General features: G+C 42.8%; 1 protein-coding gene across 1 annotated transcript in view; it reads right to left on the bottom strand.

Moving 5' to 3' along the window:
* The window catches only part of LOC146859417 (rac GTPase-activating protein 1-like), a 404,586-nt gene that overhangs the window by 26,568 nt on the left and 361,144 nt on the right, over positions 1 to 16,874 (bottom strand). Inside the window, exon 13 of the mRNA XM_085647164.1 lies at positions 15,907 to 16,105. Coding sequence (XP_085503290.1) covers positions 15,907 to 16,105 — 199 coding nt within the window. The remainder of the gene's footprint in view (positions 1 to 15,906; positions 16,106 to 16,874) is intronic.

Genomic DNA, 16,874 nt, shown 5'->3' with positions numbered 1-16,874 from the left:
GTATTCGTTTGTTTGAATTTTCTCTGTTTAATGAGTATATCTTTTGAATGGCATATTGAATATTGTAATGGATGTACAAAATGTTTAAACTAAGGCAAAATGTTTAAGCAGGGTGCAGTGACTAAAATGCATTGTTCCTTAGTCTGCTAAAATAAACAGCAGCCTCAGAAATTGGTGTTATATAGCAATGGGGTAACCCGATAGGCCATTGGACTCGGGTAAAATGTGGTACAAAAGTTAGTGTCACAGTGGAGAACAGTCATACCACATATAAATAAGGAAAAGATCCTTGATATCTATTACAAGAAAATCAGACATCACCATTAAATAATACCCAAAATGGTTGTGATTTTATTTCATCACAAAACCAGAGTTAATCAAATTATAAGGCACAGCATATTTCACGTTTAAACAATATTTTTGAGAAAAATGGTGCACAAAGGGTGCGGTGGCAAGTGCATGGGAGGGATTTGTGATAGTGATGTGAGAAGGGAAAGTAGTGCGCATATATACATCAGCAATTAATATTTACAACCTATCCAGCCAGACGACTGGCCAGCACATATATGACAAATCATAACATAATTGATGCAGATATCAAATCTCTGTCATTCCTGTTTGACAATACAACAAAACACTGTCAACGTTTCAACCCGTATAAAGAACAGGAAGCTTTGCGGCTTGGGAGTGGGGTCTTCATCAGGACTGAGGTGAGGGTAATTGGGAAGCACCAATAAAAGTCAGCGACAGGTTACTAATCAACTGTGGTCTTTGTAATCTAACCCACAAACGCCGGTGAATTTTCTGAGAGCGCATGAGGCCCACCTTCCATATCTTCAGCCTGGAGTGATCTTGCTGACTTTTATTGGTGCCTCCCATTTACCCTCACCTCAGTCCCAAAAAATAGTTTAAACGTGAAATACCCTGTGCCTTATAATTTGATTAACTCCGGTTTTGTGATGAAATAAAATCACAACCATTTTGAGTACAATTTAATGGTGATGTCCGATTTTTGAATAGATAAAGGATATTTTCCTTATTTATATGTGGTTTGACTGTTCTCCACTGTGACACTAACATTTGTACCTCAGAAATTCGAGGCCAGGTTATCTCTTTTTTCCTAAACTTTCTAAAAGTGGCATTTTCAGAATTACTATTTAAAATAGGCCTGGGCATAGTTAGCGAAGTTTTGCTACACGGAACTCCGCGAAGTTACAAAAAAGCTCTGCAAGTGTAGTGCGAACTCCAGTTTGTACTGGTATTCCTGCAGCTCAGGTAGAAATTCTACTCGAGCGGCATCTCCCTGTGGCACAGGGAACTACCTGAGCGCACCTGCGAACTTACGGATTGAGGCAAAAACTCTGCTGCTCATCGCAAAGCGGAGTTTTCAGCACTCCGTGAGCTCCACGGAGTGCAGAAAACTCCGCGAACGGAGCGAACTTCACCGCCCAGGCCTAATTTAAAATCTAACGTCACTATATGTTAGGATTTTAACTTGTGATTCCGGAGACACCAAACTTGGGGGTCCCACCTCTTCCCAGTTGGAAATTACACTTATAAGATGTAAATAAGTTAACCCCAATGTTACCCTATGGGAGGGATGACCTTGCAGTAGTAAAAAAATAAATATTAGAATTTTTCACACGAAGACATGTAAAACTCAATAGTACATGTCCTACTTTTTAAATACACTGCACCCTATTCTTGGGCTGTCTAGGGCCTACCTTAGGGGTGACTTATAAGTATTAAAAAGGAAAATTTGGGCCTGGCAAGAGTATTACTTTGCCAGGTCAACAGGGCAGTTTAAAACTGCACACATAGGCTCTGCATTAGCAAGCCTGAGACATGTTTAAAGGGCTACTTGAGCGGGTGGCACAATCAGTTCTGCAGGCCCACTAGTAGCACTTAATTTACAGGCCCTGGGCACATTTTGTGGACTTTACTAGGGACTTATATTTAAATATGCCAAATGTGGATATACCAATGTTACCATGTTTTAAGCAGACAGCACATGTGTTTTAGCACTGGTTAGCAGTGGTACAGTGCCCAGAGTCCAAAAGCCATCAAAAACGAACTCAGCAAAAAGGAGAGGAGGAAGGCAAAAAGTATAGGGGTGACTCTGCATAAAGGGCCATTTTTAACAGTATGCAGTAGCAGGCCAAACCTAAGGCATATAAACAAAACAAGGACATTTACATGTTCCCCCCAAAATTAGGAATTTAGAAAAATGTAGAACACTGAAAAGCAGGTCCTGCGAACGTGGCCTCTTCTAATATCAGGATTTACAGTTGTAAAAGAGAAGGTAAAAGAAGCAGCTATGGTAGTGGTAGGCAAGTCTACTGAGCTGCAGTAACTGGCCATGGGCCTTACAAAGCCTCAGTATCCTGAAAAACAGACAAAGGATGCAACCCGACCAAGACTATTACCCATCACTCAAACAACTTTGTACCCACCCAAAGGGTCCTGTTGTCCAGTTATGACTTGCTCCTTAGTTTCTTGAGAAAGGGGAGACAAATGCAAGACATTGTGAGCTCTGAAATATTAGCCGGGGAAAGCCGGATGATATGAATACTGTGTTAGAAAGACTTTGAGACTAAATCAGAGATGGGGCCGAGATAGATGATGTGAAGGCTATGACGTTGAGACCTTGTTAAGGCTTCTTCATTCGAGATGATGAACAAATAACATAAAAAATCCTTTGGGGGCCTAGATAGCAAAAATACACTTACAGCACCAGGACCGCTCGGAGAGTGCACTGGACAGTTGAGGTCCGGAGCCATCAAACCCTTTACCCCAATAACAATGGGTGCAGACTGCATGGTCTCTGCAAACGACTACCAGAGCTGGAGGTCTCAGGTGAGGCTAGCATGATGGCAAATGGAGTAATTGTACTCCCTTCTCACCGAGAAACTATTCTCCACATCCCCACCAGCATCCCAGTGCGGGATAACACGGCATGGGATGTGCAGATTGAGAAATTTAAAAAACTGTGGCACAGGGAACCACCTCTAAAGAATAAAAAATAAAGAGGGAGTGATCCCTGCACTGTAATAAAAAGATACAGTCCCTCTTTTGGACAGCCCAAACTGTAAGCTGGCAGCTCACTGTGTATATTAGGAAAAGTCCTTAGTGTGAGCCAATCCTGGTATGATTGGTTCTTCTTTGAATGGAAAGCGTCGCAAGAGTGCTGCCAAAGTGCAAGTTTTCTAGTGAAGAACCTGTTCTGGCTGACATACAGTTTTAGCAGCAAATAGAGAATGTGGAATCGTCTTCCACATCTCAGTGTGCACGCATTATGTCTCAGGGCATTACGGCACGGCAGGGTCAGTTTGAAACTATATGCTGCTTAAACTGTACGTCCACCAGAACAGGTTTTTCACTAGAAAACTTGCACTTTGGCAAGACTCTTGCGACGCTTTCCATTCAAAGAAGAACTAATCAATAGAATTTGCTCTTACCAGGATTGGCTCACACTAAGGACTTTTCCTAATATTGTGGTAAATAATTTAATTACCGGGACTTAATTTGATACAGAAACATAATAAAATAGCTCAGTAAATAAGAGGCAGAATCCGTGGTATTAGAGGTTCGGAATGGGCTTTATTCCAATGGTCGATTATAATCGGTTGCTCCAAGTTCCATCACCACGAAGGTTCAGGAAGTGAAGTACATACGTTATTGACAATCAATCACTTTTATACAATAGGCATTACAATGAGGCAAATACAAGAGGCGTAACAATTGATAGTGTGGATAATATATTCGTGCGTAGTAGAAATAGGCGTAACTGGGTGTGATGAAAGAACGTCATCAGATGTGATGTCATAATAGGGTGGTTCTTATGAAAGAATTTCGCAATGTCAGCAGAAATACTTGGCAGAAATGCGCGCGCAGCAGCATGACGTGTGATTGACGTGCAACTAGGGGGTGAAGGGGACTTGACATTTAGCTCTACATGTGGCGACAGAAGTCTGGAGGGTCAAGTCAACCTAATCCCAAATCATATCTAACATCCTATGTTTAAAGAACTATGTTATCCAAAAGAGAGGTCTCTTAGAGTAGAATCTTATTCTATACTGACTATACTGACTGTTAGTGCGTGTACAAGCGTCTAAGTGTCTACACTAGATGCGTGGGTGGAAATCTTCCATAGTAATAGGGCTATGAATTACTTGCATAAAGACAGAGAAGCCGGGCCTTTGCTTGGTAGCTGGAAGAATGTTTACTTAAACTACTAGACAGGAATGCATCGGGCAGGGAACGGAGCAGATAACTTCGAAGGTGAAATACAGTTTTTGGCAGGCAGCAAGCTGATGTCAGGCTTCGTGAGCCGCGCAGAGAATGAGACAAAGTTCATGGTCACAGATGCAGGCTCAGACTGGAGCTTTCAGAGGCAGAAGGCAAGAAGAGTTCGATGACAGAATCAGGGCCTACTTGCCTGGACTGTAAAATGGCATAAGTGAACCATATAAAGCCGGTGGCCTTTCATACTTAGGAATGGAATATCCGGCCTATTCATAGGGGATCTGAAAGAGGACATGTTGACGGTGGACGCACATGTGTTTGCGTCTTCATAACTGGAACTGGAGGGAACATACATGTACTTGTGATTCATACATGAAACCGTTGGGGTCCAAGATAGGGGACATAACTGATCATAAAAATCCATATTTCCACATTCCCTCCTTGTCCCCTACTTGCCCGTCAAGAGATATCAATCTTCATCAATCCATTGATCTGTTCATATAGCATCATTTGTTCTTCTTTTTTCTTCTGGGATGAATGAAATCTTGGTGGTGGAATACACGATGTGGCACACAGACCACAGATCGCTGGTCCACATTGTAGACATAGACAGCAACTGAATAGTATGAGAAGGCCAATACCTAGGAAAGATAGGACCTTCCATCCAAAGGTAGATAATACACTCCAAAACCAACCGGACCAAGTCCAGGTGCCTGGATTCTGGTGTATCTGGCTTACAATCTTATGAAGGCGAGTTATGGCTTTATATACAGATGGCGAATTTTCTGGTATGAAAATGCAACAGCTTGATCCGATGACCCTACAAGCTCCGCCCCTATCAGCCAGGATGACGTCAAGGACAAGACGATTTTGAAGCACAACAATCCGCATAGCAGACTGCTCTTCTGTTAAATTGCCTAAGGCGGAAATAGTTTCGTTCACTACTGCTTCAAGGGTTCTAGTTAATCTACGTATCAGTTTACTATTAGTAACGGTACCTATATAGGGAAAGAGACCTTTATTGAAATCTGTGTATTTTTCCCATGCTGTTTCAGTGTAATCGACTATTGGGAGATTTCTCCTTACTCTATTATATACTAAATGAGTATTTCTGTGATAATCAGGAGGAGCTAGGAAAACAGGTGGCAAAAGGAATCCAATGTAGCAAGTACCATCCCAATCTAGAGGCAAACGTACATATGCCGTCTGACCACATATGAAATAGGAATGGCGGGAAGCTCTAAATGTAGACTTGCCTTGATCACTAAATTCTACTACAGTGGTGCATCTACTATGGCCCATATGTATGGAACCATTCTTTCTTACACACAATTCACCTTTTACTGGAAATATTGACATAGCGGGCAAAATTGGAGTAGCTTCGGATTCGACATTTAGGATCATAAGATTAAGCGTAAAATTACCTAATCCATACACTTCATTTTCTAGATCAGTTCCTGTTCTCTGGGGAAGTCCCTCCTTGTTAGGATAGCAGACCTTGAGTAAAACTAAATTCAAATTTCCCCATACCCAGTTATCGTGATAAACTGCAGAATTCGAATCTAGAGAATTAATTAAACTAAACCATGCTCCACAGGAGCCGTTGTGTGTGAACGGGTATGGAAAGAGAGGTAGAATTCCTTTATAATTCTGATAGGGAGGGAGTCGGCCACATATCCAACAATTCGTAGCATTGCTAACCTGATGGGAATGATGTAACATACTAATAAACGTGTTATTGCGCAGCGCAAATCTATAAGACAACTCAAGCGGAGGTAATTCACTAAAAGAATGTTCAGCAGTAATATTGTAAACATGTCTAGAAATAGGATAATATATGTGCAACAATATACTTGCAGTAATTATTAAAAGACTTAAGGAAAACAAAATTAATAACGTCACTATGTAATGACTACGCAGTGATTTACAGTACGCCTGTCGTTTCAACATTTTTCGGGTGTGTTTTCTATTCAGGTCCAAGGGATACATGTCAGAGACAATTCAACCGCTTCACCTTGGAGAGGACTTAAACAATCAAATTGCTTGACTGATTGGACCTGAGTTTTAGTTTATAGAGTTCGGAATTATTCTTTTCAACAAAAGGAAGTTTTGAGTCAATGGGTGAAGACACACGAGGTGTGGTATTCACCTCCGACTGTAGTCCATGAAATTTCTTGATATGACTTGAATGAATCCAGCCTTTTCTGCCCTCGATCTTCACGGCTGTCCTTGTCGTGAGCAAATCCAGCTGAGGCGACTTCCACCTAGGATCCAGCTGAGTCTTTCGATCAAAGTTCCTCACTAGGACCAGGTCGCCTGGAATTACGTCATGGGGCTTCACCTCAGTGTTGTCAGGAAAAGCTGCAGCTACCTGTGAACGACAAGATTGTAGTGCAGACATCAAGGAAGCCAAGTAATCTGTCAGCATATTACAGTCAATATCAGTTATTTTGCGTGGAATGGGCGTCCCCCACATATTTGGTGGTCTGCCGAAGATCACCTCATACGGGGATAGCCCTGTTCGAGAGTGTGCTACCATTCTTGTGTAAAAGAGTGCAACTGGTAATGCGACTACCCAGTCGACACCTTTCTCTCTGCATATTTTGGACAATCTTATTTTCAGGGTTTGATTATGTCTTTCTACGAGACCTGCTGCCTCGGGGTGCCGGACACAGTGGAATTTCCACTGATAGCCTAACAAAAGTGAAACATGTTTCATTAATTCGGATGAGAACGGCTGACCGTTATCTGAATAGACAACACGTGGTAAACCGTACCGTGGGAAGAATTCTCGAACCAACTGTTTGGCAGTAGTCGGGGCAGTGTAATCTGAAACCGGGTATGCCTCCGTCCAACGGGAAAGAGCGCAGACAACTACGAGAACATATTTGAATCCTCGACATCGTTCCATCTGGATATAATCCATCTGGAGGACTTCAAAAGGGTGATCAGGAGGCTGAAATCCACCCTGTTCTACGGGAACGCTTTTTCCTGGGTTGAACTGACAACAGATCATACAGGTACGAACTTTTTGTTTGGCTGCTGCTCGTAAATGTTTGTTGAACCAAATGTGTTGAATGCTGTCTAGCATAGCTTTTTCCCCTAGATGCGCTGGACTATGTACAGTGTTAATTATAACCTGGACCATTGAATCAGGAAGGAACCACACAGACTTTTCCTTCATCAACCATCCTTGATCCGTTTGGATCCCTCCTAATTCAGTCCATTTCTTTATTTCGTCTGGTGTAGCATGTGTCTGTATATCAATTACGTCAAGAGTAGGATCTTTAACCGTCATACAATGTGTTGGCGTCGGGACTATTGTCTTTGTCATGTCGGATGTTTGAGTTTGAGCAGTCTGTTTAGCTGTTCTGTCAGCTAGATCATTGCCTCGAGAAATGATATCAGTAACTTTCGTATGAGCTTTACATTTCATAATTGATATTGCCGTGGGTAGATGTATCGCATCTAATAAGGCATGAATGAGGGGTCCGTGCTGAATGTGGGCACCCTGGGAAGTTAAATAACCTCTCTCTCGCCACAGCACGCCGAAGTCATGTACGACTCCGAATGCATAACGTGAATCAGTGTATATGTTGACTTTTTTATTTGTGGCTTGAATACAGGCTTGTGTCAGAGCGATAAGCTCTGCGGCTTGAGCTGACAAGGTATTTATGCAATTTGTTTCAATGATTTCAGTGTCTTTTGTGACTGCGTAAGCGGCCACTAACTCTCCTGTACTTGTTCTCATACATGAACCATCTACATACAACGTCAGGTCTGGGTCTGACAATGGGACATCGGTTAAGTCCTGTCTGGGTTTCGTCGTGATTGTAATAACTTCAATACAGTCATGGGCCAGTGGGTCTGTTCCGATCACAGGTAAAAGTGTGGCAGGATTCAATGTGTTACAACGTCTGATTTCTATATGTGGCTGAAACAATGTTAATTCGTATCCTGTAAGTCGCGCTATAGTCAAGTGTTGTGTTTGCGTTCTATTCACAAGAACCTCTACTGCATGTGGTACTTGAACTGTCAATGGATGTCCTAACACTATAGCATCGCTTTGTCTGATTGCTAAAGCCGTTGCTGCCACTGATTTCAGACACGCAGGCAAAGCCTGAGCTACGGGATCTAATGTACTAGAAAAATAAGCACATGGTTTGTGTGATCCTGCTTGTTCCTGTGTGAGTACTGACAAGGCAGTACCTTCGCGTTCTGTAACAAAAAGTGTAAACTGTTTACTATAACATGGCGTTGCTAAGACAGGTGCTTGACATAAAGCTTTCTTTAGGCTTTCAAAAGCTTGTGTATGTTCCTGAGTCCAAGGGAGAACAGTCGATATGGCTGCCTCCTGCGTTGTCAACTGAATGAGTGGTTTTGCTAGAAATGCATACTGAGGGATCCACTGCCTACAATATGAAGTGAGGCCTATGAAAGCCCGCACCTCCTTTTGTGTCTTGGGTATTGGCATGTTAGCTATTAACTGAATGCGGTCGGGTGTAAGCTGCCTTCCCTCCTTGGACAGCGAGTGTCCAAGATAAACAACTCGCTGGACACAGAATTGCAGCTTAGAAGGGGACACCTTGTGCCCCTTTTCGGCTAGAAATTGTAAAACTGTCAGTGATGCTTTCTCACATTCGGGTTCGCTTCTCGCGGTGATCAGTAGATCATCGACATATTGAAGCAAGGCAGTGTTAACTGGCATGTGGATACTGTCGAGTTCTCGTTTCAGTGCTTGGCTATAGATGCTGGGGCTTTCCGTAAATCCTTGAGGTGCGCGGGAGAATTTAAAGCTACGTCCATTTAAACTAAATCCGAACAAATATTGGCTTTCCGGATCTATTGGGACGCTGAAAAAGGCATTCTTGAGATCAATTACAGTAAAGAATGTAGCTTCGGAATCAATAGCTGTCAGTAATGACGAGATATCTGGGACCACAGGGAATTGTGGCACAATGCATTTGTTTAATTCGCGCAGATCAATAACCAATCGATATACTGGCGGGGCCTTCGGATCTGTTCGTTTAAGAATCGGAATTATCGGTGAATTACATATATTGGAGTCTGTTTCCACAACCACTCCTTGGGCAATAAGCTCGTCAATGATTTGCAGTAAAGCCACTACAGCATCTGGTGGTAACTTGTATTGTCTCATTCGTGGTAGTACCACTCCTGCCTTTAGTGTAACTCGATATGGTGTAATATTCATGCAAACAACATCAGTAGGGCCTTGTGCCCATAGATGTGTAGGTAAAGTCTGCAGTCGGGGATCCATGTCTCTAGACACATAGTGACCTTTAAAATCTCGTAAAAACAATCTTACTCCTTCCGGAGAACAACATATTATAGCTCCTAGAGCTTTCAGTGTTTTTATACCTAACAAGTTTTCTGGACATGATTTAGTAAGCAATAAATCTGTAGTTCGGGTCAAAGGTCCTATCGTAAGTGGAAGAGGCTGTGACACTTCATTAACAATAGGTTTTCCTGAAAAACCAAGGGAAATATTCTGTGAGCCTGAGAGGGGTACCCCTGGAACTTCACTACGTTTTATAGTTGTTCGACTTGCCCCTGTATCGAGTAAAAATTTTCTGTCTTGGCCTAACAATTCACTATGAACATAAGGTCCTTCTTGGTCTACAGGGACCTCGATAAGGGGTAAGTCAACTTCCCTCTCTAGGCTTGTTCATGCGTATCGTTGATAATCAGGATAGTCGTACTGTGCGGTCTGGTACAGTTGTCGTGTCGTGGTTTGTGTGGCAGCAACAGGCAGCGCTGGTGCAGCTGGCACAAACTGTATAGACTGTGGTGGAGCTGGCATGGACTGTGCATGCTGCGGGGCTCCTTGTTCATTCTGATCCTGTCTGGGTGGCCGTGGTCTTTCTTTTGTATTACCTATGGCGATATTATGTTTCAAAACTGGACAATCGTGTACGTAATGACCTGGCTTTTTACAATAGTTGCATGTCCCTTTTACAGGTCCTGTTGAATCACCGGAATGTGTCGTACCCTTTTTATGTCCTTCAGCTGGAACTGTCTGGGAGACTAGCATTTTCATTTTCGTGTCTTTCATGCGTCTTTGTTCATGTTCTTGTTCCTCTCTAATTCTATTGTGATGGTACTGTAGCATTTGTAACATTTGTGATGGAGTGTTACCTTGCCAGGTACTCTCGAATTTTAATACTCTATTCTTCACTTGAGGCAAGGAATTTTCTACTAATTTTGTCACAAACAGATGTGGGTATGATTCGCTACTTGCTTTTATGCCACTATTTATACCAAAACATTTTTCAAATCGGGCATAGAAATCACTAGTGTCTTCATCTTGCTTCTGTTTACAGGCTGAAATTGTACCCCAATCTTCCTTTTTCGTAGTTAATAAACGTGGCAGTACCTGTACTAGTAAACCTGGTAGTGCTTTAGTTTTATCCCCAAGTCCTGCTCCTGCAGTTCGGGCCTTCTCTTCTGCTTCTAATGCTGACCATTCTATCTTTTGGTCTCCTACCTCCCACTCTTTTTCCCTGAGTTTTTCATAAATGCCAGCAGGCATTAATACCTTTAATATCGTCATAATGTCGGGGTAGGTATACTCTCCCATGAGTAACATGTCTTTAATTTCTCTGTGAAAACCCGCTGGGTCTTTGTCATGACTGGGTACCACTTTCTTCATTTCTAACAATTCTATTTTCGATATGGGCGTATATACAAATACGCGTTTAAACTCATTGTCCTCGCCTTTTATTGGGTGCACTTCTCGTAAGGGATTCTGTCTGTCCATGTAATACGTGGTTCTTTCCTTGATGGGCAATGAGACATGTTCTGGGCATACAAAAAGGATGTACTGTTTTCTTGATTCTAGTATTTCTTTAATTAATTTAGTACCTGAACCTCTCCATCTATTCATGCGTAATTCAGTCAATATATCAGGCAAGGGACCAGGATCCGAATGCTGACTCTGATATAGTATAAGGAGTTGTTGAATCATATAAATCCCAGCTAAACGCTGTTCATCTGGGGTGAGATTCAAAAATGTGTGTGCTACTGTATCATCACCATACTTTCCGGGACTGTCAACCCAATGGACGGCTGACCTGGCTAATTCTTGTTCATCCATAGAATCGAGAAAATGATAACCCCTTCGTTCTCGGAGTAATTTGTCAGCGGCTTGGAATGAATGCTCGTTAGACTTTATATTTATTATAGGTGTTTGAAAATTTCTGTTATTATCTGGACATATCGGACGTATCGGGTCAATAAAACATCTAGTACTATTACAGGATCTTCCTCTACCTACATAGGCTATGGTTTCTGACTGTCCTGTGGGCAGTCCTGATCCTTCCTCCTCGCTTTGTTCGAACTGGTCTACCGCTAATCTTTCTTCGTGTAGGCGTTCTATTTCTTTACGGATCTTTCGGCACATGGCTATTATACAATTTTGCTTATCATGTCTCCCTTCTGATATATTCTGGCTCCATCTGGTAAGAATTTGCATTGCTTCCGGGTCTACCCCCGGTCGGTCTTGATTTCTGATCACACAATTTATAAGGAAACGTAACAGTTCCCCCTGTATCTCCACTTTCTGGTATTCCATAGCTCTGTTAATACATTCAGAATCTCTCCCTGTTTGGACAAAATGGTATATATTATCTAGATGCGCAGTCATTCCTGGTAACTTCCCTAAATACACCGCGGCTCGTCTGATACGTAATGATGCCATGATCATTTCGTCCTCTTTGCCGGGCACAGGGTCAAATCTACAATCTATAAGAAGTTCCTTAAGCGTACGGGCATTTATGAGTTTGGGGGTACGTGAATGTGCTGACTCTTGAAAGGTAAGTTTATTTATTCTGGGTGGCGTAGAAAAAATGTTGGTAGCACCTCCCGTAGCCCCATCTGGGGTATCGGGCGTGAAAGGATTCGTTGAACGTGATACAGCAACTATAGGTGTGGACACAGCTATAGAAGTAGCTGTAGGAACAGATGTAGAAACAGATGTGCTTGCCGGAACTTGTGTCAGGATTTGTTGCTGTAGAGATACGGGTACTGGATCTTGGCGTTGAACCTCCCTGGCAGGCGGTCTATGTGGGGCGGGATTAGCATACTCGGGAGCTGCGTCATCTAAATATGAGGAAAGAAAAACATCTTCTGCGGTTCTAGGATGCCCCTTAGGATGTACCTTTATTGGAAATAATGGGGGTGGCAAGTCTTTTGGTATCTCCGGAGTAGCCTTAGGTAATCCTTCGGCCAGAAGGGGATACATCCCATTCAGAAGGGCATTTCTTTGTCTGTCCATTTGTTCTGTTTTCACTCGAGTGCCTTCTTCAATTAATAGATTTTCTCGGACTTTATTTGGATTCTCCCTATTTTTCTCTTCCTGTCGGAGTGCCTTTTCTGTACGTCTATGAGATTCTTTACGCCATAACTCAACGGCGTCTTTCTGTGACTGTCTGACTTTCCTTTTCCATAACTCTTCCTCTACTTTCATGATGCACTCTGCATCCCAGGTCCCAGCTGCGGGCCACCTCTGACTTTCTGGTAATTCCTTGATGTAGTCTACCCATAAATCAAGAAATAATATAGCGTCTAAGCCATGTTTATGATACATGAAGTACCCTGGAGTGTCCCTAGGAGGAATAGGAACGGCTTCTTCGAGTACCCCTTTTCTTGTTGTGATCTGTCTTAATTTCGAAAAGAACGGCATATTGAAAACTGATCTGATACTTGATTTTGAACAAACTTAATACAGTAAACACAATAATGAACAGTCATTCATACCACAATATGCAGAACGTATTTAAAACATTTAACATTTAACATTTAACCGAGCAACAATGATGATGACGATCTAAGGAAAACTTAATCACTAAACATAATACTCGACTTTAACTGAATTATTCTGAATTTATATACTTGATATACTAGATATACTGCTAAACAGTACAGATACACTGCTGAAACAGTGCAGACCGGATTTGTGTACCCAAACCCGTCTTGACCGGCACAACCTATGTGCACGTCAGAACGCCTCCCCAGTAATGGTACTCACCGGGTAGCTCGGAAACGGAAGGCCTCGGAAACTGAACTGAACTTGAACCGGACTGGACTCGACTCGAACACTTCGGAAACTGGACTCGACTCGGGACTTCGGAAACTGGTGGGCCTCTGTATACCTCGGATCTTGCTCTCTCAGCTAGGCTCTGGTCGGGATACTTCGCACTTCTCACCGCCTCGTCTGGGTGTTGATCGCAGCCTCAGTCGCCCCCGCTTGACCGGAGGGAGATACAGGAAATCCTGCTGGTACGCGTTGTTGTCCGTCCAGCTGTGGCAGGAGACCGGGCCTGCAACGCACCGCCGGCGCGTGAGATGAGAAAGTGTCCCTGTTCGGGCGCCATTCATGTGGTAAATAATTTAATTACCGGGACTTAATTTGATACAGAAACATAATAAAATAGCTCAGTAAATAAGAGGCAGAATCCGTGGTATTAGAGGTTCGGAATGGGCTTTATTCCAATGGTCGATTATAATCGGTTGCTCCAAGTTCCATCACCACGAAGGTTCAGGAAGTGAAGTACATACGTTATTGACAATCAATCACTTTTATACAATAGGCATTACAATGAGGCAAATACAAGAGGCGTAACAATTGATAGTGTGGATAATATATTCGTGCGTAGTAGAAATAGGCGTAACTGGGTGTGATGAAAGAACGTCATCAGATGTGATGTCATAATAGGGTGGTTCTTATGAAAGAATTTCGCAATGTCAGCAGAAATACTTGGCAGAAATGCGCGCGCAGCAGCATGACGTGTGATTGACGTGCAACTAGGGGGTGAAGGGGACTTGACATTTAGCTCTACATGTGGCGACAGAAGTCTGGAGGGTCAAGTCAACCTAATCCCAAATCATATCTAACATCCTATGTTTAAAGAACTATGTTATCCAAAAGAGAGGTCTCTTAGAGTAGAATCTTATTCTATACTGACTATACTGACTGTTAGTGCGTGTACAAGCGTCTAAGTGTCTACACTAGATGCGTGGGTGGAAATCTTCCATAGTAATAGGGCTATGAATTACTTGCATAAAGACAGAGAAGCCGGGCCTTTGCTTGGTAGCTGGAAGAATGTTTACTTAAACTACTAGACAGGAATGCATCGGGCAGGGAACGGAGCAGATAACTTCGAAGGTGAAATACAGTTTTTGGCAGGCAGCAAGCTGATGTCAGGCTTCGTGAGCCGCGCAGAGAATGAGACAAAGTTCATGGTCACAGATGCAGGCTCAGACTGGAGCTTTCAGAGGCAGAAGGCAAGAAGAGTTCGATGACAGAATCAGGGCCTACTTGCCTGGACTGTAAAATGGCATAAGTGAACCATATAAAGCCGGTGGCCTTTCATACTTAGGAATGGAATATCCGGCCTATTCATAGGGGATCTGAAAGAGGACATGTTGACGGTGGACGCACATGTGTTTGCGTCTTCATAACTGGAACTGGAGGGAACATACATGTACTTGTGATTCATACATGAAACCGTTGGGGTCCAAGATAGGGGACATAACTGATCATAAAAATCCATATTTCCACAATATACACAGTGAGCTGCCAGCTTATTAGTGCAACCGTTACGGAAATAGAACTTGATTTTCCGTAGGAGTATCTCTCTGCTTTGCCCTGAAGAAGCCCGCCACGGGTGAAACGCGTTGGCTGTACTTGCCTTTTGCCTAAATATTCAAAATAAAGAATCTGAAATCTACTTCCTCTGGTTCAAAGTGTCTGTGTTTGGCATGTGTGCTATATATACTTTGATTATATGTTAAGTTGCCTCTTAGAACCTTCAGTTCGAATCTTATGCCTTAAGTTGACAAGATAAAAGAGAACTAGAACTAGGAAGATAATGGTGTGAGCACAAAAGGATGTAGCAAGGGGTCCAATGGTGTCATCATTACACTGTGAGGCGCTGAGCGGTGGGAGTCCTAGCCCGGTGTTCAGGTATCGAAGATGAATGGTAGAAATCATAACAAGTTATTAACTGTCTCAAGACAATGTCCTACTAGAGCGAGCCTACTGATGAAAGAGTTTGAGACCTGCTCATTTCAGATAGGGGCAGTGTGAGTTGAGTTATGAGAGGAACAATTAAAGAAGACAGATGGCAACGAGTGGAGGTGTGTGCAGGGGGATGGGTCCAGCAGCAACGATGAGTAGAGCAGGCAAGCAATGATGTGGAGCCAGAGGGGAAGGGAGAGGGGGAGATGGCCGGCCAACACATGCACTCTTATGAGGTGCTGCAAGTAAACAGAAAATAATTGTCTCTGAAGAAGGCACGAGCAGTGGATGGACACTGCACTGGGCAAAGAAGCTGTCCTTGAGCCATGCTCCAGGGGCGGGACAAACACATGAGGATGATGTGAAGTTGCCACAATCTGATCAAAGTGGAGCAAGGAAATGAGAGTGACAAGGAAGCCAACCAACGGCAAGCAGTGGGCGGACTAAGCACACTGTAGGTAGGCAAAATGTCTCATAAGAAACCATGAGAAATAAAAATGTCTTGTATAGTCTTTTAGATGGTAGGTTAGATGTTTTAAACACTATGAAATGGATAGGAATCAATCAATATCTTTTAATGCGATAGGTCCAAGCTCAAAGAAAAATCTAAACTCTGTACCTACCAGCCGCCTCCAGGAAACGTGAATGAAGATAGAAAGTGACTAGGGGCTCTTTTAAGTTGCGGAGGAAGTCCTTAAGCAACCCACACACAGCGTGGATGTCATCCACTCTGTTCAGAGGCAGTGGTCCCTTCCCTCGTAGGAACTTCTGCTTCAGGTCTTTCACCAGGCGGTCGCAGCCAGGAACACGGTATATCCCTTTCTGTTAAAAGTAGTAATTAATTGGTCAGGTATTGTATCGGACAGAGAGCCAGGCACATCTCATTCTCACAAAGCAAGACTAAATGACAGATTTGGAAATAGGCAGAAGAGGAAGCGGTACAACTCTCATGCCAAATCAAAACATTAAAACATTAGAACAGGCCAGGAACTGAGGGGAGACAGCAAACATCTAACTCTGCTAAAGAGTCACCAGAACAATCATGAAACAGGGTGAGGGGAACAGTGTAAATCTCAAACGATTAAAGATAGACAGGACAGTCTGGGACCCGAGAAAAAAAAAAGTTTATAGATTATTCTACCGCAAAAAATACACACACAGGGGTCAGTGAAAAACAATAGTTTATAGATTATTCTACCGAAAAAAATACACACACAGGGGGTCAGTGTGGGGAAATCTATCAGCGATAACAGATCACTATCACAGGATATCGCCTTCAGTCAAAAACAATATTGAACAACATAATGTTATGATATGTTAACAGGTATTTGTACAGCGCAGCTATCACTCCGTGGTGCTAGATGAATCATTAGAAAGACAGGGAAGACTAAGGTGGAGAAGTGATTTAGATGAGTGCATTGCATAGTGCATCAGGGGCTGTGAAAATTCAAATTTTCAGATTTTCTTAAAAGTTTCTGATCGGATAAAAAGAAGGTGGTTGGGGAGTTGATTTCAGGCTTTGGAGCCGATCACTGCGAGAGATTTACCCACTTTTGAGACACATCTAAAGACTGGGGGTTTTAGCAGATTG

The sequence above is a fragment of the Triturus cristatus genome, chromosome 3_2 (assembly GCF_964204655.1).
Source record: "Triturus cristatus chromosome 3_2, aTriCri1.1, whole genome shotgun sequence".
Lineage (NCBI taxonomy): Eukaryota > Metazoa > Chordata > Amphibia > Caudata > Salamandridae > Triturus > Triturus cristatus.
This window is presented reverse-complemented; position numbering and strand designations above follow the sequence as displayed.